General features: G+C 38.6%; 3 protein-coding genes across 5 annotated transcripts; 1 reads left to right on the top strand and 2 right to left on the bottom strand.

Moving 5' to 3' along the window:
- Nucleotides 1–907: 907 nt before the first annotated feature.
- On the bottom strand, nucleotides 908–4,551 carry LOC117293546 (distal membrane-arm assembly complex protein 2-like). The gene is made up of 5 exons (XM_033775908.1): nucleotides 4,467–4,551; nucleotides 3,664–3,978; nucleotides 2,950–3,173; nucleotides 2,142–2,304; nucleotides 908–1,589 (listed from the first exon to the last, which is right to left on the bottom strand). Exons 2-5 carry the CDS (start codon nucleotides 3,891–3,893, stop codon nucleotides 1,385–1,387), a joined length of 822 nt encoding a protein of 273 aa, XP_033631799.1. The 5' UTR covers nucleotides 3,894–3,978; nucleotides 4,467–4,551; the 3' UTR covers nucleotides 908–1,384.
- A 60-nt stretch (nucleotides 4,552–4,611) lies between these two features.
- Nucleotides 4,612–12,854, top strand: LOC117293536 (copper chaperone for superoxide dismutase-like). Its single transcript, XM_033775897.1, has 8 exons — nucleotides 4,612–4,729; nucleotides 5,532–5,604; nucleotides 5,991–6,125; nucleotides 6,758–6,944; nucleotides 9,566–9,626; nucleotides 10,049–10,126; nucleotides 11,330–11,433; nucleotides 12,313–12,854. The coding sequence occupies exons 1-8, from the start codon at nucleotides 4,691–4,693 to the stop codon at nucleotides 12,464–12,466; spliced, it is 831 nt and encodes a 276-aa protein (XP_033631788.1). The 5' UTR covers nucleotides 4,612–4,690; the 3' UTR covers nucleotides 12,467–12,854.
- Nucleotides 12,855–14,114: 1,260 nt separating this feature from the next.
- LOC117290722 (kelch domain-containing protein 2-like) lies at nucleotides 14,115–23,286 on the bottom strand. 3 transcript variants are annotated; one of them, XM_033772279.1, is made up of 12 exons: nucleotides 23,220–23,286; nucleotides 22,056–22,186; nucleotides 20,683–20,774; nucleotides 20,432–20,546; nucleotides 19,652–19,755; nucleotides 18,917–19,028; nucleotides 18,607–18,678; nucleotides 17,910–18,049; nucleotides 16,607–16,719; nucleotides 16,162–16,231; nucleotides 15,900–16,046; nucleotides 14,115–15,284 (listed from the first exon to the last, which is right to left on the bottom strand). In XM_033772279.1, the coding sequence occupies exons 2-12, from the start codon at nucleotides 22,164–22,166 to the stop codon at nucleotides 15,119–15,121; spliced, it is 1,242 nt and encodes a 413-aa protein (XP_033628170.1). In that variant the 5' UTR covers nucleotides 22,167–22,186; nucleotides 23,220–23,286; the 3' UTR covers nucleotides 14,115–15,118. The 3 variants fall into 3 exon arrangements, with proteins under 3 accessions (XP_033628170.1, XP_033628160.1, XP_033628153.1); XM_033772269.1 differs by having other exon boundaries at nucleotides 23,193–23,280; XM_033772262.1 differs by lacking the exon at nucleotides 23,220–23,286 and adding an exon at nucleotides 22,729–22,989.
- Nucleotides 23,287–23,294: the final 8 nt, after the last annotated feature.

The following is a 23,294-nucleotide window of genomic DNA, read 5'->3' as shown; positions in this document are numbered from 1 at the left end:
TGACTTTCAACCTGATGCTAAAACTAAAAGGTATTTTTTAAAGAACTGTTGTCGAACCCTTTTTATTGTATTGATGTGAAATCATTCTGATATTTTTTATAAGAGATATGAATGCATAGGAATAATTATTGATTTCAATTTTTCACGCTTCTTTGTTGTGGTGACAAATAAAAATGTGCTGAAACTTTAACATAAAAGATTTGGATATCTCTTTATTCATAAGGACACTCTCAAAGTTCAACAAAGTATACACGGGGTGAGAATTATCACAGACAACAAGGTCTGAAACAAGGGTCAACATTTTGTTTGTTTTTGTGTGCCTTCGAGAAAGACTCCGTTAGGGTCGAAACATCAGGCCATTAACTTTGTTTGCATTTATATTATAGGTCCTTTTGGTCCGTAAGCAGTTTGCAACAGCTAATTCCATTTTCTCAAATTAAAGGAGGTATGTTGAAATGTTGAAGTTATGGCATTTCAACCTTTTTGGAACCCTAGGAGTTGTAGATTTCAGGGAGCCTTTTGGTGACAGTGCCCTTGGCACCAGAGAAGAGATCATTAAGCATGATTTTGTTTCCAACTAAATCAAGTTAAAGTTTTGTTTTACCAAGTAAAAAGGTAGTAAATTTCATCGATCCAGTATACACTCGCTGGTATCCATTTGTACTCCTGTGTGGAGGGAAGCAATAGTGATAAAGTGTCTTGCTCAAGGACTAAGTGTCATGTGTGACCAGGCCAGGATTCGATTCCCCAGTCTGTGAATTACAGAACTCGAGTCAACCGCCAAAGACTCTTCGGACCTGACACCTTGCAAGCAGAGCAACGAAATGTTTGAATTTAAAAAAGACCTGCAATTCTCATCCTGCCTACAAGAAGAACCTAGCTAACAAACAAAGGACTACCAGTTAAATCACTTTTTATCATGTGCATGTTTATTGCAAAGACTCTTGCTTAGCTGATCAATAAGCTAAGCAGAATCTTCTTTCAAGCAATTCTTAAATTTATTCCTTTTAAAAGATTTGTATTGTAACTGAGTATTTCTTGTGACATATATTTTTGTTTCTATTTTCATTGTAGTTAATCTGTGCTAATCACAATGCCTAATGAGAAGAAGACGAGATATTAAAGAAACCAATCACAGAAGCACAGCATTTTCGTCTTTGGCTGATTCGTCTTTGTATTGTAACATCACACTTTGCTTAGCAACTAAGACTAATAAGGACTCGAGATCAGTCGTAGCTCTTTGTGAAATGGAACCCTGTGTCACTAAAGGTCATGACCTTCATGTAATTCCAGGCCTGCCTTTCTTTCAGTGTACTTTATAATTAAGAGCTGTTTCTCAGCACAGCCTAAAATAAATCATTTTAAAATCTTTGATATAGAGTCTTTAATTTGATTTTTCCTCCTGTTTTGGCGATGTTTCTTCCGAGACCGGTGGCAGCTCCCATTTGTCTCTCTGTCTCCTGTGGTACTCTACCTCCTCAGTGATTACACTAACTTTAAGATTTGGAAGTACATCCTCCAACATACTGGCCACCACCTTGCTATGGGGTACCCTCGGAAGACTGCTCATGTTGATCCTCTTCAAGTTCCTAAAGTAAAATAGAATAGGAGGTCAGCGTGGTGTGGTGGTATCTGGCCTTGCCTTCCACCACTGGGACCCTGGTTCGAATCCCATTGAGGGCACTGCCTGGATAGACCTTATGCACATGACGTCATTTCAGTACGGCGCCCCCGCATTGAGGTCAAAAGGAGGTTGTTCATTGGCCAATCTATGTACGTTTCGATTGTTTCGTCACCGTTTGACCTCAAAGATGGCATGCTGGATGACGTCAATGCATAAGGTCTATTGGATTTTCTGGCCCTACTTGACTGAAACTTCCTTCCTTATCTTCTCTCCATCTTGTTCTTGGCTCTTAAAGTGATTAAGTTCGCTTTTCTGAGAGTCATTGGCTCCACAACCAGAATTAATAAATGAAGTAAACTATAAAATGATGAAATAGCGTTGAGTTTTTGGAGGAGTTCATGAACCGTAGGGCCTTAAAAACAAATCTACACAATGTTTTCAGTGTCATTACCAAAGTGTGACCCTACCTTTGATAAAACTGGTGCCAGGAATATGTCCGTTTGAAAAGAGAACGTACCTGAGGCGAGTCAAACTAGGAAATCCATGCTCGGTAATTTGTGGACACTTGCTGATGTTCAGATGTGTGAGTGAGTCTTGAATATGTACAAGGCGAGCCAGACAGCTGTCATCAATGTAGGGACACCCTTCAAGACTGAGAAACTTCAGCTGTTTTAATCTAGCTGTAAGAAAAATAGGGGAAAAACATCAACAATTTATAAAACTACATAGCATGTCCACCACAGCATGTGTTTAAATCTGGGGACAGAAATATTGCATAACAACAGTGTTTTATCCTAGTCTGATTTCTCAGTATTTATCTTCTCTTTTTTAACGATTTCTTAATAAGAGATTTTTTTTTAGCCTATGGGTTTTGAGGTATTGCATGGTGAGATATCAAAGTATTTGGTGTGCCGTAACACCACGTGTATATCTACTTGCCAGGTAGATCATATTCTTTTGAAAACTTGTCTCGCTATATATTTTACTATGTCAGCAGAGTAGGTTTTGAGACAATTACCGGTACAAGACTATTTTAAACTAAAAAAGATTCAAAATCCGAACATATCCTTTCTGGGAAATTGTCTGATTGTGGAGGATTGAGGAATGTAGGACCCCCATAATTATTTGCTAATCAGTAATCGGTTTACTGAAAAAACTACCTTGCTCTTTGTGAAGGAAGTTTTTTACTGAGAATAAAACTTCCTTGCCATTATGAAAGTTTTACTGGGAAAAAAAACTTCCTTGTCGTCGAGAAGGAAGTTTTACTGGGAAATAACTTCCCTGCCCTTTGAGAAGTAAGTGTCGGTCCTTAAATCACTACTTACTAATTTTTAACATGCCTCTATAGTCAACAAGTGTTTCCTTTGCATCGATCGCATCGATGCTCAATCTCTTTATCTCATCAATAGGGGGCGGTTTGAGCAGGCCTTTTGACTCTGAGCTGTACCACTTTCCGTTGGTGAAGCGCACTTTACCATTGAGGTCGATCAGCCAGAGAAACGCAGCTACATCAGGGGGGTACTTCTCTTCGTTCTTAGCGCTCTTGGTGCTGCGTTAGGATGAAATTCAAAACCAAAAAGGGAAACTATAAACATGTTTATTGTATCCTGCATCTACAATGTAGGATAACTAACCCCTTTATATGTGCAGACTTGAACTTTCCACAAACCCTCCCATGGTTTACACACAGCAGTGAAGTAAATTGGGCAACTATCCCTTGTCACACCGTTCTTTTATTGGATTTGTTACATGGTGAATCAAGCAAGCCTAATACTTCAAAGAGGCAATGTGAAGGTGTTTGCCTCGATGCCCTTGCCCTTTCAGAAACAACTCATACATACCTGAGCACAGACTACCCCCACAGAAACTGACCATGATGGAGAAGCTTATCTCATCAACAGTGGCCCAAATTCCATGGCATTGAGCACAGCTGGTGGCTCCTCCAGTTTTTCTCGTGTTAAAATCACTTAGGGCTATGGTTTGTATTCCTTGTTTGTTCCTAAAAAAGAATTATTTAATCAAAACAAAAATACACTCACACATTAGCCTCAAATTTCTTGAACTCCTTGAATCTTTGAGGTAGCTTCTTGAGAAAATATAATAACGACATCTGCCTGTATTGCGAGTATGTGACTTGCTCCCGTAGAGGGCTGAGGATTGCCCTGAAATTTGTTCTTGACACACTTGATGCATACCGGCAGCAAGTACACACTGTGGGTGCGTTACTCAGCACCAGTCGCAAAGCTGAGCATGCTGTTCCACAATTCATGATGGGCCTTGGTTGATACCGATCACAGGAGGTTGCTTGAAGAGTAAACTGTCTTGAATGTTGTGTTGTGACCGCACACGTTAAACTGAAATGAAGACAAAAGTTTGGTTCATAAAGAAATACAAACAAAAGTATTTCTCTCCTTGGCCTGACAGTCTATCATTATATGAGGGTTGAGAAGCACTGTGACATTAACCTATAGTACACAATCGTTCAATAGAAATTAGAATTAGAATAATAATAAACTGGCTGTGCAATACACAGTATCTGGTTGGGGGGGGGGGGGGTTGGTGACTGTATTTCTCAAATTTTGACTTGTAATTTACAATGTATTGTAACAAATGTTGCTTTTTTGTATTGTAAAAATGTAGTGAACTACATTTTTTGTATGTATAAAAAAATAATGTAAATTGTAAGTAACTAACGTAAACGAATTGTGTGCAGGTTCGTTCGGCAGTACGGCATGCGTTTCACAACTCAATCTATGACTATATAGCACTTGGATAATTATCTTTTCTTGAAGTTGATCCAGTATTTTAACAGAGAAGAAATTATATTCAGAAAAGAGCTTACCACCATCATCATTCCAAAAACTGCATCACTGCGCATTCAGACAGCATAAAAACTAGTGAATGGTGCTCTTCTGACAATAGAGGGCCTCCTTCTGAAAATGCAAACAACAACACCACCACAGGCAGGCAGCAGAACGTGTGCAAAACACACATACATTCAGTACACACAGCAAGGCAAGCTAAAGTGCTGCACAATTCCACTAACCTCTCCGCCCCCTACCATCCATGGCTCTGATAAAAGAGAAAATGACAACTCCAGTGAAGGTAAGAAGTAATTAAAAGTGCTAAATAACGAAACAAGCAGCAAATACAAGTATAAATTACTAAGTTAGACAACTTGTTCAGGCCTATAATTTCATCTCCACTCAGCAGTTCAGTAGTTAAAGTTGTGAGAATTTTTGAAAAGTTATATTTTAAAAATTGGGAAATACTTCTATCATATCCAACTTCCAGTTCCAATTTCTTAATTTTTTTTAAGTTTTTTTTTGTTTTTTTAAATATTTGTTGATGTTGGACTTTATAGTTAATTTCCCTCTTCTTTTGGAGAGGAATTTGTATTGTTATTGTTGCTAATTTAATTTAACTTAAATCAAAAAGTTAAGTGCTAATTATATTACCTTAAAAAGCAGAAAGTTAAAGCAGACTTTTTAGTTGACGGCCCTTGATCAGCCATCTCAGCCCTCGGTAGCCCGAAGGAATGTCGCAGTTTGCTAATAGCATTTTCAAGACCAATGTGGATCCGATAGTGGCAAACACTGAAAAATAGTGAAAAACTTATTACACATTTTGCATGACGTCGATGCAAAAACAAAAATGAATAAAAATCTCCCTGAGCGATAAACTCCAAACGGCAAATAAGAATATTTATTTCGCATCAAATATGACATTTTCAGACATAAATATTTCAGGGGATGTTTTTTATCATCATCACACCATATAAGTTTTATGTAAATCTGTGATCTTCACGATTTTTGTTCCTTACCAATTCTGTAACGTCCCTTTAATTTATAAAAATAAAGTAAAATAAACAAGTGGAATAATTCCTGACCTTTATTTCTGTTTTAAGGTTGAATTTGCGGTGCAGATGACATGTCAGAAATGTGTTGATAGCATCAAGAATACACTTGAAGGAGTTAATGGTAAGGTTTCAACAAGATTTCAACACTAATGATGTGCTTCACAGAGTCTCTCGTTGACAAGAAGAGTCAGGGTTTTTCTCCCATCAAGTTAGCGTATAAGGGTGATTACACACAAATTGAGACTGATGCAAAACAAATGTTATACATTTTCTACTTCAGATCAAAATCACAAAAAAACCTACAAATAAGACCATAATATTGACTGCTCCAGATTGCCCGGGTAAGGCTTTTAAAACCACGATTTAAACACCACGTAGGCAAAGAAAATAAATTTCCTGGCACTTTTGCTTTCAACATGAGTGGTTCCAGTTCAAACTTCAAAACAATTTTTTACCCAAGCTTTAACAACTCTTTATTAAAAACGGTTGTTTTTTTTTTCTTTATAGGTGTGTCGTCACTCGACATTAACCTGGCCCAAGAGCAAGTAATTGTCGAGAGCATCTTACCGTCGTCTCAGCTGTTGGAGTTACTTGAGTCCACTGGGAGGAGGGCCCTCATTAAAGGGCAAGGGGTGTCTACTGGTATGATTATCCTTGCAGCTTGATCAAATCAGTTTACAAGACTGTTGTCTCTCATCATCAGGCATCCTAAAGCCTTCTCAACTCGATAGGGAGCATACAACTTTTGTTTATATTAGCGCTAAGGGGCTTATTCAACATTAAAACCATCCTAGCTCTCGCTTTTATACACCTAGGTTAAAAGAAGCAAGTTATGGGTTTAGTGTCTTGTCAAGGACATAAGGTGTCATGACAAAGATTCGAACCCACACTGATGACTGGGCCATCAGAACTTGTGTCTGGTGTGCAGTAGAGCGCAACATGCCACGATTGTAGGCATACACTGGGCCAAGTTTCATAGAATGGCTCAAGCACAAAAAGTAGCTAAGCATAGGAAAATTATGCTTGCCAGAATAAGGTCTCAGTCGACTACCATGATGTCGCTTGTACAGTTTTGACTGGTATCTTTATTTCTGCTAAGCAGCAAATGGTTTAAAACTTTTTTGTGCTTTTAAAAGCAACTCTATGAATTTGGGCACTGGGTTTTTAGGTTGCTTCAATCATGGATTTATGTTGATATAGTTGATATTGTATGTGACCCATCTCTCGAGTTTTGTTTCTTATGATTAATCTCTCTTTCTGTGATTTTTCAAAAGATAAACATCTTGGTACAGCGGTGTCAATTTTAGACACTCCCCACGATGGTCCAATCAGAGGAGTTATCCGAATGCTTCAATTGGCCAATAACAGTTGCATCATCGAGGGAACGGTTGATGGTCTTACACCAGGTGCACACGCATTGAATATTCATGAGTATGGTGACCTCTCTGATGGATGTAACAGGTAGGTCATGGTTAGGTGCAATTTACATAACTGAATAATGATTAACAAAGTCTTACACCAGGTGCACACGCATTGAATATTCATGAGTATGGTGACCTCTCTAATGGATGTAACTGGTAGGTCATGGTTAGGTGCAATTTACATAACTGAATAATGATTAACAAGGTCTTACACCAGGTGCACATGCATTGAATATTCATGAGTATGGTGACCTCTCTAATGGATGTAACTGGTAGGTCATGGTTAGGTGCAATTTACATAACTGAATAACTGAGTAGTTCATCACTCTGCTTACCTGTCAAAATAATATGAAAAATTAGCAAATTGTGGAAGACATGTTCTATCTGCTGATACCCTTTAAACTTCTTTGAAACCCACCTCTTTAAGGTTTACTTTGTAATAACTAATTGTTAATGTTAAATTATCTGTGTTTTGTTTTGACTGCTTTTATGTGTGTTTCTGAGTAACTTGTGGATTTTTAATTTGTGCAGCACTTTGGGATTTCTATGTGACAAGGAAAGCACTTTTTAGATAATTGTTGTTATTATCATTATTATTATGTGCACCCATCTGTGGGGAATACCAGCGATTTATAAGAGGTTCTCATTATTGTTATCGTTATTGGTTTCCAACCATATTGAATGGTCAGATAGTAGGAATGTTAAAGGCAGTGGACACTTTTGGTAATTACTCAAAATAATTATCAGCATAAAATCTCACTTGGTAACGAGTAATGAGGAGAGGTTGATAGTATACAAATATTGACTGCTTCGAGTGCTATGATTAAAACTATGACTCCCTTGGTGAACCCGGAGCGTACTATGTTCCCGAGGCAAAGCCGAGGGCAAATAGAACGCCACGGGGATCACCGAGGGAGTCATAGTTCTATATTGCACTAGTAAAAGCAGTCAATATTTGTTTTATAACACCCCAAACATTTCTAAATACTGTACTATTATTATTAAGTTACAGACCTGAATGGTACAATCAACGGACGACGCGAATACAGATTGCAAAAACTTTTACTGTGCTGCATGTTGTGTCGTGCAATCCGAAATGGTTACAGACTATTAATTTATAATCCTCATATACGCAAAGGACGTCTGGGTACTGCACGCCGTGTAGTAATATAAAACATTGTGAGAAACGGCTCCCTCTGAAGTGACGCACTTTTTGAGAAAGAAGTAATTTTCAACGAATTTGATTTCGAGACATCAAGTTTAGAAATTGAGGTATCGAAATCAAGCATCTGTAAGCACACAAACTATATTCTTTCTGGTCATTTAAGATAGACATTGTTTTTGTATTGCCTTAGGTTTTTATGTTTGATATTTAACCACAAAGGATTCCTTGATATTTGGAAACCATTTAAGTACGCATTAACACCCCAGAAATAAAATCATAACAACTTTGTTTTCTGCAATGATCCTTTTGTGGAATGATATCATTCTCTATTCTAAACTGCTCACAAAAAGTAAGGAAACATTTTTCAATCCAGTATATTTGTTATTATTTAATACTCTTTTTGTACATGGTATATATATTTGCGAAGCTGAACTGTTCCTCTTTAAAATGATACCACATTTGCAATGATTACATGTTGCTGGACTTGACCACGTTAATGAGAATGAGACAAAGTCACAAATCAAATGTGCCAAAATTAGCAATATTATTGTGTTACTGTATGAACAATCAAATTGACACTGTAATTCAAACTTACTGATCTTAATCCACTTTATTGAGACAAGAAGTTTGGTGTAGAGCAAGACAACTTACTGATCTTAATACACTTTATTGATACAAGAAGTTTAGTAACGAGTGGATGATCCGAAGGCGTTGATGACAGCCTGGCACCTTCTTCTCATGCTGCACACAAGTCTTGTGATGCGCTGATGATGAGGGATGGCGTTCCATTCTTCATTAAGGAACCTGGATAGGTCAGTCAAAGTTGATGTGTTGGTGGTTCTGGCACGGACAGCGAGGCCAAGCTGGTCCCATATATGTTCCATGGGATTCAGGTCTGGACTGTTAGCGGGCCAATCCATCCGGTGCACCCCAACATTTTTCAGGTAGTCAGTCACCAGTCGGGCTCGATGGGGGCGAGCGTTGGCATCTTGAAAGATGGCATTTGGTCCAAAGTCTGCAAGTATGGGACTGCATTCGGCTGTAGTATATCATCTTGCAAATACCCATCAAACAAGGGGTTTTTCATGAGATGAGGGCAAGTTGTGTCCAATGAGCTCACTGGTGCAAATCATTGTGTAAAAAACTGTAAACCGTTAATGGTTCTGAAAAGCTTGATCGGTTTGATTAATGAGCATTACCTATTGACCATACACAGACAACGGTAATTTTGGCACATTTGATTTGTGACTTTGCCTCATTGTTATTCGTGTAGCCAAGTTCAGCAACATGTAATCATTGCAAATGTGGTATTATTTTAAAGAGGAACAGTTCAACTTTGCATTGATATATACCATATACAAAGAGATTATTAAATAATAACAAATATACTGGATTGAAAAAAGTTTCCTTACTTTTTGTGAGCAGTTCAGCAACCTTTTTTCTAAGAACAACTTTTATTCTTTTATTCTTTTATTCTAATTTTTATTCTAACCCAGTTGTGGGATGCATTTTAATCCGACCAACTCAAGACATGGAGGTCCTTCTGATGATGAAAGGGTAAGTTTTTCATTTATATTTTTAGTTGGTCACCTTCATCATTTATATTTTTAGTTGGTCACCTTCATAACTCTCTCTTTTCATCTCTTTCCACTTGACTGCTTCTGTTACACCAGTGTGGCTGTTTATGTGTGTTGTTTTGTCATTTAGGTTTTTGAGAAAGAAGGGTTGAAACATCAGGCCAGTAAAAATAATTAAATTCATATTATAAAAAAATTAAATGTCTTTTTCAACAATTTCACTGAAGTTAATACTGCCAGTTTAAATAAATCCGCACAGTTTTATAATTCTGTGATCTATTTAATTATGCGCTGTTTTACTTACTTTCTGGAACTAATGTTTTGTTCTGTGATCTATTTATGTATTATGTACTGTTTCACTTACTTTTTGGAGCTAATCTTTTTGTTTTGAATTATTTTTAGCATCATGGAGACCTTGGTAACGTAGTGGCTGATGATAACGGACGTGCTGTATTCCGTATGGAGAATGACAGGGTGCAGGTTGGTCACAGATTGAAGTATTGTTGGGCTGCATTTTATGGATCAAATTAGAACCCTTTCAAAATGACATAATTTGAAAATTTATTCAGTCAGTTTCCCTTTTGGGTTAATACTTGATATTAGAAAGGAAAAAAAGTTGGATCTCCTTAAGATGGGTGATCTCTTGGCTGCCGCTTCCAAGGTTGTATCGTAAATTTGGGTGTGATCCCTGGCTACACGGCAGTTACAGGTTTAATGCCTTCTGACAGTCACCCCTGAAAAAAGGATATTGACAAAAAAGGGAGACCACCAGACATTAGGGCTAGATAAGTTTTATTTTGTTCCTAATCTTGCGTGCCACCATTGACTTTTTTGATGAGTGACTAATGCCACATCTTAACATCATTGTAGTTGTTCCTAGGTTGTAAACAATCAGCAACTGATAATTCTCAACAGTCCTTGCTCAAGCCCAGCAGTCCCCTGACATGTTAACTGCAGTCCTCTGACATGTTAACTGCAGTCCCCTGACATGTTAACTGCAGTCCCCTGACATAATAATAATGAGAACTTATAAAGCGCACAAATCCATCAAAGTGCTCATGGCCCTAAATACAAAGAATAATATTTACATGTACAATAACCAAAATTTAAACGTAAGTCTAAGCTAAGAAGAAATCCAGAACATGTTGAAGAGAAATACAATACAAATGCAATATCAAAGAAAACATCGAAGGGTAGAAATCAAACCATTTTCTCAAATACTTGGTTGAAAAGATGTGTCTTAAGGTTTTTCTTAAATTGTGTTAAAGAAACAGATGATTTTACTAGTGCAGGCAGTTTGTTCCATAGGCGTGGGGCAGCATGTGAGAAAGATCGGTCTCCCCATGAATGATTGGATATGGGCTCAATAAGGAGACTAGAATTGTAAGACCGGAGTTTGCGAGGACATGTTAACTGCGGGCTGGTCTCTGTCATCACAAAGGTTGACCTGAGGATGGCTATGTAAGCAAAAAACCAACACAGCACGTGCTGTTGGAACTAAAATGCTTAGTGCCTGACTTAAATGCTTAGTGCCTTACTCATTTAAAACCTGATTGAATATTTGAATTGTGTAAGAGTGAAAGTGTGCCCTCAATTAGAGTTTCATACCAGTCTCTTATGTACAATCGGAAGGTTTCACATTCAAATTGACACAAAGTTTCTGATTGACTCATTGGAATGTAGGTATGGGATGTGATTGGTCGGTGTATGGTGATGCACAGTAGAGGAGATGATTTAGGCCAAGGTGAAACACCAAACTCAAAACAAGATGGCAACAGTGGTCCAGGGTAAGTTGCAATGCTGAATATGATACCAGTCTTAAGAATAACTTTAAAGGCAAAGTATACCTTTGTTTTATTGGAGCATTTCGATTGTTATAATCGTTTATAAGTATGTAGATTTATACAATAAAACTAACATGGGAAAATTTCATTTCAAAAGGTGGTGGGTTATTTGAGATATCCCTGGAAGTCCGGAGCAAATATATCCATGCCGGAAGAATAATCCCTATTAGGAATACACAGTAGTAGGCTTCTGGAAGTTATTGCTAATCAGTTTAAGAGTTCCTTTTATAAGAATTTGGGTAATAATACACACTACAGGGCTTAATATTTCTTCATCTTTTATTTTTTTTCTTACCATTATGCGTATTTCTGTCACCAGGCTTAAAGGCAGTGGACACTATTGGTAACTACTCAAAATAATTATTATCATAAAACCTTTCTTGGTGACGAGTAATGGGGAGAGGTTGATGGTATAAAACATTGTGAGAAACGGCTCCCTCTGAAGTGCCATAGTTTTCGAGGAAGAAGAAATTTTCCACGAATTTGATTTCGAGACCTCATATTTAGAACTTGAGGTCTCGAAATCAACCATCTATACGCACACAACTTCGTGTGACAAGGGTGTTTTTTTCTTTCACTATTATCTCACAACTTTGATGACCGATTGAGCTCAAATTTTCACAGGTCAGTTATTTTATGCATATGTTGAGATACACCAACTGTGAAGGCTAGTCTTTCACAATTACCAATAGTGTCCACTGTCTTTAACTAATACATTTGGTCAGTTTTAGCAATTGGGGTCAATGAACAGAAGGGTCAATGTTTTTATGTTTACAATTACCTTGCAACTTAAAGAATGTTATTGTTTTGCTTACTTCAAAGGGTTGCCTGTGGAATCATAGCTAGGTCAGCAGGTCTCTTTGAGAATGTCAAAAAGATCTGTCAATGTGACGGCGTGTCTCTCTGGGATGAAAGGGATGTACCTCTGGCTGGACCTAGCCGGCAACAACACCAGCAGAAACAGAGTCATTTATAACTAGAATTAAGCCCTTTTCACACGACGAAAAAAAAACCCATTCCTGACGAAATTTTCGCATTGTTTGTAATATATTACAAAATTAGCTTCATGTGAGAGGACAGCAACTGTTTACATGTTCTACATTCCTTGCAAAATTTCAAAACAGTGTGACATTTTGTAGCAAGTATTGACCTACGACAATAATTTAGGCTCGCAGAATTTTTTCATAACTGAAAAGATCAGTTGTTTATGTCGGGCGTTCCTTGCAAAATTGGTCCTTTTGGTTCCAATCACTGAGCAGTTTTGTCCCATCCTATTTGTTATATTGGGTGCGTTGTTTAGCTTCCCTGGGTCATCCCCGGTCTGCTGCCCCTGGGCGTTCAAATAGCTTTTGATGTCATTCCAGGGGCTCACCCAGGTCAGCCCCCAGTGCCTGGCTTGTGGAGTGGGTCACTTGGGGGCTGGCCCACGGTAAACGACGTCACTACATGAGCGGTGAGTGGTCGTTCGTTTAGCTCTTGTCAGGGCCTCATCCGAGTGAGCACCGCAGGGTAGACCCAGGAAGCTAAACGAACGCACCCATCGTATGCAAGACCACATCAAGCATTGTGCGCATATGACACAAATCAGTTTGTCGCAAATTTTGAATTTTTGCATATAATGGGGATTATTTTGTTCATTTCCTGAAAGCATTCAACTCTGCTTCCCCTCGCTGAGAGCCATCATCGAATTTTGGAGATTTCAACTCTTGAAATTATTGTCATCGTGAATTTCGTAATTATTAATTTGTTTTTATAATATTGGCTGCAATCTTGTCCGCTAATCTGTCTTTGTATCTAAGACTCAATGGTTCTTGTGACAGTATGACCCCCTATGCATCATGTCTATTATGTTTCAATGGCTGTCATTGATTCGTATTTATTTTACGACTATCAAGAATTGAGCCCATGATGACGTCAGACTTACAACGAACTGACCCATGGTGCACCACATCCACAGCCAAGACTCCGTGTTTGGAGTCTTGGCTCCTACTTTTTCAGCAAAAATATCATGAAACATAAAATTTGTTTTGATTTTAGAAATTGGGATGCTATGTTAACATAGGAAACATTAGAAAATTTCATATCCGAACATTACCTTTATGTGAATGGAAGTAGGTCAAATTTTGCGGCCATTATGGCATTTTGGTACTGCTAGTGGCCGCTATGGTCTCAAAAGGGTTAAAGACACTGGACACTATTGGTAATTGTCAAGACCAGTCTTCCGACTTGGTGCATTTCAACATATGCATAAAATAACAAACCTGTGAACATTTGAGCTCATTTGGTCGTCGAAGTTACAAGATATGAATGAAATAAAAAAACACCCTTGTCTTACCAAGTTGTCTGCTTTCAGATAGACCTCACAATCTAATTCTGAGGTCTTGAAATCAAATTCGTCGAAAATTACTTCTTTCTCAAAAACTACGTTACTTCAGAGGGAGCCGTTTCTCATAATGTTTATACTATTTACAGCTCTCCATTACTCGTTACCAAGTAAGTTTTTATGCTAAAATATTTCTTGAGTAATTACCAATAGTGTCCAGTGCCTTTAAGGGGGAGAAGACTAATAAGGAAACCAAACGCCAAAAGCTGTGGAGTAAGATGGGCCTTGGCCTTGCAGTGTGACGGTATAGTTGGCTTTGTGGAATCCATTCATTCGGGGCAAGTTACGATTAACATATGATTTCCATGATAATACTAAACATCTCCTTGTGATTCAAACCCTGCATAACAATTACTTTTCTTTATTTGTGTAATCCTAATGCAGCAAAAGAAGGAAATTTGAGCCACGTATGTTTTGATTATTTGTTTGTATAAAAAAGGATAATATGAATAAATGGTATACAATATATGTACATTATGTACAAATCAATTTAGCATTTTTGTTTGTGCATTTTGATTTGAGTTTCAACCAGGAAACTATCACTCCATATATATGATTATGACAAACAAGTCTTCTGTCACTTTGTGGTTCAAAATGTTTCAAAACAATGTCCTCTTCAAATAAATAAAAATAACAAACCAATTATTTTTAGGAGAAATGTATTCCAATCCTCTAGTTACAAAGGAACACCACCAGTGCGCTACTGCAAACCTCGCCTTGTATTATACTCCCCACCAAGTTTCAAATCCTACTATTCATATAGAAAGGCACTGAATAGAATTGTTTAAAGGAAGAATACAACCAGGCATATTCCACGACTACTTCCTAAAAATTGAGTGATGAAATGACGTGAAAAAGACGATGTACTTTGTGGTGTATTCAATGACATGGCTGCAAGAGCACAGGATTTTGTATGTACTTGCACCAACAAAATCTGCAGTCAGGGAAATTTTGAAAAAACTTGTCATGAACATTCCATGACCCAATTTCATAAAGCTGCTCAACATAAAATACTGCTTAGAAAAGTTCCTTGTTTAGCCAAAAATGAGTGGGGCACCGGGTGCAACAATGTCAACTTTATGGAATTTTGGCTGGTAACCAGTTTCTGTTAAGCAAGATTTTGTCTGTGCTTCGCAAGTTTTTATGCTTACAAGCTTTACGAAATTGGGTTTGTGTGAGACGCAGGCCTCAATGATGGTATAAATACTCAATCATGGTATAAAAAGTACTAGTGAGAAACTGGCGTCATAAACTACGAGGTCTTGATCTGAGGTTGTAATCGTGGCTTTTGGAGCTCTCTGGCGATGAACTGTGTAGACGTAGCTCTACCTTCCGTTGTAGTAACGTCGGCAGAGAGCTGAGTTCACTCTTCAGTACATCTATATCACTGACGATGGCCTCTATGCTGAGTCTGTAAATGGAAAGGAGAATGAATAATTCCTTTCTGCAGGGTTCTGCCATAGACTTCTGTAGTGGTGGAAAAATGTTTCCCTGGAAACCATTGTAAGATGGATCAGTTTCACGGTAGATCCTCAAATCAAAAGAAATGCTCAAAACTGATGGCTTCAGATAAAAAAAATTGAAAATGCGTAGTGGTCAGAAACAGGAGATTTATGAGAATCCTGAGTGCCGGGCGGGTTTTCCGACACCGACCACTGAGGGCAGAACCCTGCTTCTGACAGGTTTTGTTTGGTCTTTTTGTGGTTCTAGAACCAATTGGTCAGCAACTTCGAAAGTGACTTTCTGTCGCTATTGGCTTTTCCTGCCAGGGTTCTTTGTTTTCCGTTCTGCTGGTTTTGTCAACCACCCCCGCTGGAGGTTGTTTCCTGCATTGATCAGTACTTTGCTAGGTGTTTTTATATTGTTGTATTCTTCTTTAAACTAATGTATTGTTTGTTCTTGTTGATTTGCAATTTGTCGCTGGCAAATAAAATGAAATGAAATGGGTTATGACTAGTTCGGGCTAAAAGAAGCAAGTACACAATGCATCAGCGAGGGAAAAATAACCGTTTTTACAGTAACTTACCTTGAGAGACTTATTGGGCTGAATGAGAGAGTAATGACCTTTCTGGAGTGGACGCTTCTCTCTTCAGGGTTTAAGAGATTGTTGCTACATCCGCCGAAGATGACGGTTTCTCCAACATCTATTCCTTGCACCGCAGTGTGCCACATCCTTCCAAGGGTAAACAAAAATACATGGGTGAGAATCATTGGAAACTCTGGAAGACCGAATGGCAATATCAGAACAACTATTTGAGGGGCCCCGATGTGCAAACTCTTTAACTCACCTTGTTTCTGAGGGTACACTTTTCTGCTGATGCCATGTTCGACTGTCAACATCAAATATCCATACGTCATCTGCAAAATTGTATATAAATATTTATTCCATAATTGAACAAAATCAGCACAAGATGATGATTATACAGAAATGAATGGTCTCTAATGGGTAAACATTCAGCTGATGTTAATTTTTTGCAACAAGAATTCTCTCGAACTGCCTTTGGCCGTGGGGCTTAGTGATAGGTCTAGTGGTCAGACATCTGCTCTAGCAATGCAAAGATCATGGGTTCGAATCCATGTGATTTGCCTGTGGATTTTTTCCAAAGAACGCAGAAAAGTACTGAATATACAGTGCTTTTGTGAGGGTAAAAACAACATAATAACATTAAATTGATGCTACTTCCGTGAATCACAAAGGGAGTGACCTTTGAAAGCTTAAAGTGGTGTACTTACTGAGGGGTACATTATCTGTGCTATAGCCACCGTAGACTAAGAAATGTCGGTTACTGACTGGTGCCATACAGTGCCATGATCGACCCACAGGAATCTCACCGGTCACAGGTAAACTACGCACAAAGAAAATACCATATAATTATGTCCAATTAATAAAACAAAAAACATTCAAAAAACTGTTGTGATTATCCGAGTAACTATTTGTAAAAAAAAAACACTACACAAAAAAAAACACTACACAAGCTCAGATTGTTGCCTAACTGTGTAGAGAGTTTGCATAAAGTATGTTTTACCTTCAGAAAATATTTGAATGATAATGAACTTGACTGGGGGTGCATCTGCAAGTAAGTTTTGACTGATCATTCTAAACTGCAAAACTGCCCTGTTTGATATTAGAAAATGTCCGAGCTTTGGGTAAAATTTCCCTGTGAGTATTCAAACCCTTTCATGCACCATTTATTTTAGTGATAGATTGATGGTAGGGACACATTGTTTATTCATGTTGTTTTTTATCCAAATGGTGACCCCCAACAGGTCACAATAGTAACCTCATGAGTCCTCTTTCCTATTCTGAAAACTGTGTGGCCTATGATCTTTATTTTTCAGTTCACAACTATTTTTCTGATGGGATTTAAACTGGTCGCCAGTGATGGAGAGTTGACGCCCATTACATTTATTGAACTGTATTGGTTTTAAACATGTAACTGGTGTTTAAATAAGGGAATCAATGTGTGGTGAAGAGGTTTTCAACTAGTGGATTAATCCCAACGAGGCCTGATTCTTGATAATTTTACCGAGACGAAGTCGAGGTAAATTATAAAGAACCAGGCCTCGGCGGGTTTAAACCACTAGTTGAAAACCGATTCAACACACTTTGATTCCCATTCATAAATACCTTTTCGGTCAAAAACATCATCACTTTTTAAATGCAAAAATTATAATTGTTAAATGATTTCTTTCAACACTACACCCCTCCAGCTATGAAATGGTAAAGCCCTCCGCCGCCCTCGGGTAAACAACTGCTTATAAGGGAAGGCTGTGCGCGTCGCGCGTATCGCGTGATGTGGCACAACTGTTTCAGCCGTTGCTCTCGACCAACAGGAATGAAGAAACTGTCTTAAAAGAACAGGTGCAAGGTCACGTGTCACGCCCATGAATTAACACTTTTTTCCGGTCATAAACAAAGGTTTATACACACCCACGTGACGCGCTCTCCACCAATAGGAATAGAGAAACTGTCTGAGGTATTTATGAATAGTTTTTTCATACAAGACTAAATTGTATTCTTCCTTGGGTTACTTGCCTTCCACTCCACTTCATAGTGTCAAGATCCAAGAAATGGACGTCATTGAGACGATTTTCTTGAAAGCGACCGCCCAAAACATAGCCTCGATTACCCAGGACAACGCAGCCGTGGGCAGCCCTTGGAGAAGGCTGGTTTCTCTGATAGAAGAACAAAAAAAAGTATCCTTAAAGGCACTGGACAAGTTTGGTAGTTACTAGAAATACATATTAGCATAAACACTTACAAGCTACGACTAGCTGTTGTGAGAAAGGAGATCTCTTTGAAGTAACATAGATATGGAGGTAATCTCTCACTAAAATATTTGAATCTGAGAAAGACTTCATTCAGGCTTGAAGCACACAAATTTGTGTAACAAGGGTGTTTTGTTCTTTCATTTTTTTCTTGCACTTTTGATCCGATGACCAAATTTTCACAGATTTGTTATATTATACATTTGTTGGGATACACCAAGTGATAATACAGGTCTTTGACAATTACCAAAGGTGTCTATTGCCTTTAAATATCCTTGCCACACTCTCCAGACAATGGACTTTTTGAAGATCAATAAGTGCTAGAGTGATGGACCACCAACCAGGGCCCATCGCTAAGAACTTCTCAAACAGAGATGCAATTATCCCAAAACAATTAATGTCGCACAACAAGGAGAGCAAAGTCAATAGACCAATTTAAAGAATATTTGTAAGAGAAGTCTTACCTGCGCCTCTACATGGCTCCATCTGTTCTCTGTGATGTTATACACGTATAGATGATTGTTCCATCCCCGTATCTGCAAATCAGTGTGTACATTAACAATTAAAGATAAGGGCTAATTTTCATAGAGCTGCACAAAATATTGCTTAAATTGTCTGTTGAGTTTTAAAAAATCTATGTTTCAATTAAATGATACCAAAACACCTTGTAATAAGTTTAAATTCCTAACCTGTATACAATTTTCACTCATCTAAATCTTTACATAGCTCGGTCGAACCAGAGAAGGAAAACAAACGAAGTAGGGGATAACTCACCGACTCTGCCCAGAGACGAACTGAGGTTGGGTCTAGATGCCACTCTCCTATGCTGTTATTCATTGCATCTTCACGGAAGGGAGGCTGACCAAATCCTCCAAAGAATATGAGCCTATAAAAGAGGGTTAATTTGAGGGTTTAGGGCGGCATGGGAAGAATGAGAAATTAGATTGTGTGAGGTTTGATCAAGGGATAAGAGGGGGGAGATTTAAAGCTTCTCTCGTTTTTAAAGACCATTGTCCTAGATTCCGTGGGGGTGAAATCAAAGTGTCTGTGGCAGGATTGGGTATTCTCAAATATACTTCAGTCCTCAATCATCAGGTCCAAGTTCGAGTCCAGTTCAAGTTTAAATCCCAAATCACTTAAATTACAGTGTCATATGGCCGTGCTCACTAAAGCAGTGCCACACATAATAGGACCGACAGATCTTATCATTGCATTTTAGCAGAAAACTTTGTACAAATAGTTTCTTGAAAAGCTATTTAATGAATAATCCATGCTTTTAATACACCAAACCTTGAACATCCCTCTTGAACGGGCACAGCAATGTTGCCCTGGTTTGGGGCATCTCTATGTCGAAAATGTAAATTTTTATTTGAACTTTGCAAAGGGCACCATAGCAAAAGCACAGAGCACCACAGCAAATGCTGTTGGTGTAGTGGGTGTATTTCAGGCCTGTTGTACCGATAATAACAAGAAAGGGAATCAATTTGGGCTCCTTGGAGTATTTCTTACTTGTCTTCATACGCCCAGCATGTCAGCTTGTCCCTTGGAGATGGGGCTTCACCGTCCGGCTTAAGTTGGCTCCAAACCTTGGTCTTAAGATTCAATCTGTAAAGCTTCATTGTAAATAAGTATACAAATTTGTTTTACTTATTTATGAAAGACCACCCGTCTACAAATTCAATTATGCAATTACTGATTGTAGAAAGTAGAAAGTAAGCTTTGTGTGGACTACAAGTTGTCTTCCCTCTCTTCATAACTATGCAGCGGTTATTTTCTAGTCATCTTGAAAATAAGGTATTACCACTAACAAGGCAAGCTATGGCCTTTACTATGGGTATGGGGCTGAGGTACAGCAGATGCGCCCAGGACCTGCAAAGATAGGAATGAGTTCTGTTTCTTTATAAACATGATCAATAAAGTCTGTCTCAAGCCAATCAATATGGCTCATCAGGTCGAGGTTTATATCTGGTTTCCTTGGCATTAAACAACTGAGAGTATCTCCCAAGACAGGATGCCAGTCAATCGCAGGCTACTCCTCAGCTCTACCAGTACCTATTTGTACTCCTGGGTGAGGCAATTATGATAAAGTACCTCACTCAAGGACACATAAGTCGCAACTGTCCAGGGCCCAATTTCATAAAGCAAATTGTTGTGCTTAGCAGCTCTATGAAATTGGGTCCTCGCCAGGAATCAAACCCACAATATTTTAATTACAGATTTTGAGTCCAGTGCCCTAGACCCCTTGGTCACAACGACCCCATTTCTTTATACGAATCCTAGGTTTCATACCTCATTCGAGTTGAAGTTTTCATTAAATCCACCAAAGACATACATGTGATTGCGGACACATGCTGCACAGCTTCCAGACATTCCAGGGGGGCTACTCCTAGTGTTCCATACGTCCCTAAAAAGAAATTACACCAGATAGTACAAGTGCTTGTAAATTTATGGTGACCCTAGTGCTTAGTGGTGTTGAGGTCTTAAACGGCATTCCAAGACCGGCAGGTTGTGGACTATTCTTGGCAATGATAAACACTCACCATAGCTGTGCTTCTATGTTGTAACACCAAACTTCCTTGCCATCCAAGTACAGATCACCGTGGCCATTCGTTTGATCCAGTTCTGGAAAATCCTGTAATAAAATGCAGTATAGACGATGTGACCTCTGACGTCACTCGAAAACCTTTGTGTTTTGGCAGCCACTTAAAAGTGTATGCAATCTTACCATAAGGTTTATCGTGAATAGCAAAATATCAAGAGAGGGCACTGTTGAACCCACACAAAGGTATAGGCCTTGCGTGCACATTCGTAGAAACTGCATAGAAACCGCCACATATTCCTTCCCACAACGCATTGCGGTTCTGAATAGCGATAACCCTTATGACTACGCGTCTTTTTGCTTGGCGAAACATGAAGTATACAGTGTTTTTTCAACAGAGGGCGGTTAGAATGTAAACATGGGTCACATCGTATATAGACTAAAGACATCAACCACTTTGGTTATGATAAAACCAAGGATGACTCATAAGTGAATATAATCACAATAGCCAGAGGAAACCTGTAAACAAAGTTGCTTGCTATATGAAATAGGGCCCAATTTCATGGCTCTGCTTACCGCCGAAATCTGTGCTTACGATCATGATTCCTCGCTTACGTGCGAGTGCCGAATTAATGCGCTAGCCTTGTAAACGTAGAATGCCTAGGGTATTGTGAAGTACGCACGCGCAGAAGCAAAAATTCCCTGCTAACCCGTGAAATACGCTTGCCATAAGCACAGAATTCCCTGCTCCAGTAAGCGCCAATTCTGTGCTTACGGTAAGCAGAGCCATGAAATTGGGACCTGAAACCCTACTCTTCCACAAAAAATTTGTACAAGTTATTTTATGTTCACTAACAATCCTATGAGATTATCATAGCCAGAGGTATCCAAAATCAACTTGCTTCTAAAATGGGCAAAAGGTCACCAGGTAAGCTGAAGCCTCCACTGACTCAAGCAAGGCTCATACTTCCTGCAGAATTTGACGTCATAGCTCTGTTTTCGCTGCAAATGTTTTGCAAGAGTTGAGCTGTGCTTTGACTCTTGGGAATTTTTCATGGCGAATGTTTGTTGCGAATGTTTGTTGCGAATGTTCGTCGCGAATGTTCGTTGTTTCACAAGAGTTGAGCTGTGCTTAATTGCTGTGAATTGTTCATTGAATTGTTCATTGCGAATTTGTGATGTCAAATTAGCTTCCCATTCGTATTTGCAGGAAGTAAACAAGACTTTAGCCTCCTGATACATGCCTGAATGAGGTCATTAATACAATCTGAAACCTTCCACTGGCAGTGGCAAGCATAGTTATGGTGTACCCCATCCTCCATATTATCCAAGCACGAGGCGACTTAAGCCTATTGTATAGTCACAACGTCTTACACTATAGCCTCCCCAAATAAGCATGAGGTCACCGTACGTCACAGCAACATGTCCACTCCTTGGGGTGGGCTGTTTGCGCCTCGTGCATGCACGTTTACCAGCTGAATCCATGGTAACCTTGATGCAGTGCTCTGAAAATGAAAAATGAGAAGAAATAAATGTTCATACAAAAATAAAAAGCTAAACTTGGGAAAAACTACTTCCCCTAATCACCATGATTTGCGACACCTCCCATTGCATATACCGTGCCCACATTTGCAGCAGTCCAAACACCCTACTACCAAACAACCACACATAAACCATAGAGCATGGATCGAACCTCTCTAGTCTATGTATGTTCAATGAGAATGAGTATGACCAGATGACTCATGAGGTTATAATAATGATAGTCTATGATTTCTGAATGATTCTGGCCTGAATAAAAGTAACTACGAAATACATACAATGTTACATGTACAACTACAATGTATTGAATGTAAGTAAACACACAGGACCGAATGTTTGCACTGAAATAGTCATATTCTGGAAAACTGCAATTCAACAGATTCTGTTAAATAAATGTAGTCTCTGTTGAACAGAAACTACATTTAATCAGATCCATGAATGGGTCACACTCACAACAAAGTGTATTTATAATAACCTGATAATTGTATGCATGTTTACCAAAACTTACCACTCGATTTTAGATCAACACACAGACCACACAAAACTTCCTTGGTAAATCACAGCACAATACAATGATACATCAAAAGTGTCAGTACTCTGGCACCATCGCAATAAGTTGTTAGCTCAGACAACAGCAAATCAAATAAAATACATGGATGTAAATCAAGTAATACTAAAAATAGCTGATCTATCTACACTCCCTTTCACGTCTATTTTACTTATTAACTTAAACATAGAGTAAGACTTAAATAAGATAGAAACGACCTGAAGTTATGTTGATAGCGCGCCCTCTAACGACATTAACTAGTCTAAAAAAAATAAGCGTGCAGTTTTAGTACGGCTTCCTCCTTCGTTACTTAACGGACGTCTTATAACTGCGGCAGATAAAAGAACAGTTCCTTTGTAATGTTGTAACTTAACAATACAACTTAACACTGCGGACACATGTGCTTTGTTTCATGTAATTATCACATTGTCGAGGAGACTCTGAATAAGTACAGGGTATTGTTCTTTGCATGTTCTTCGTCAAGTTAACGGTCTGCCGTCGAGGAACGTCAACATAAACAACGCTGT

The sequence above is a fragment of the Asterias rubens genome, chromosome 1, assembly GCF_902459465.1.
Source record: "Asterias rubens chromosome 1, eAstRub1.3, whole genome shotgun sequence".
Lineage (NCBI taxonomy): Eukaryota > Metazoa > Echinodermata > Asteroidea > Forcipulatida > Asteriidae > Asterias > Asterias rubens.
This window is presented reverse-complemented; position numbering and strand designations above follow the sequence as displayed.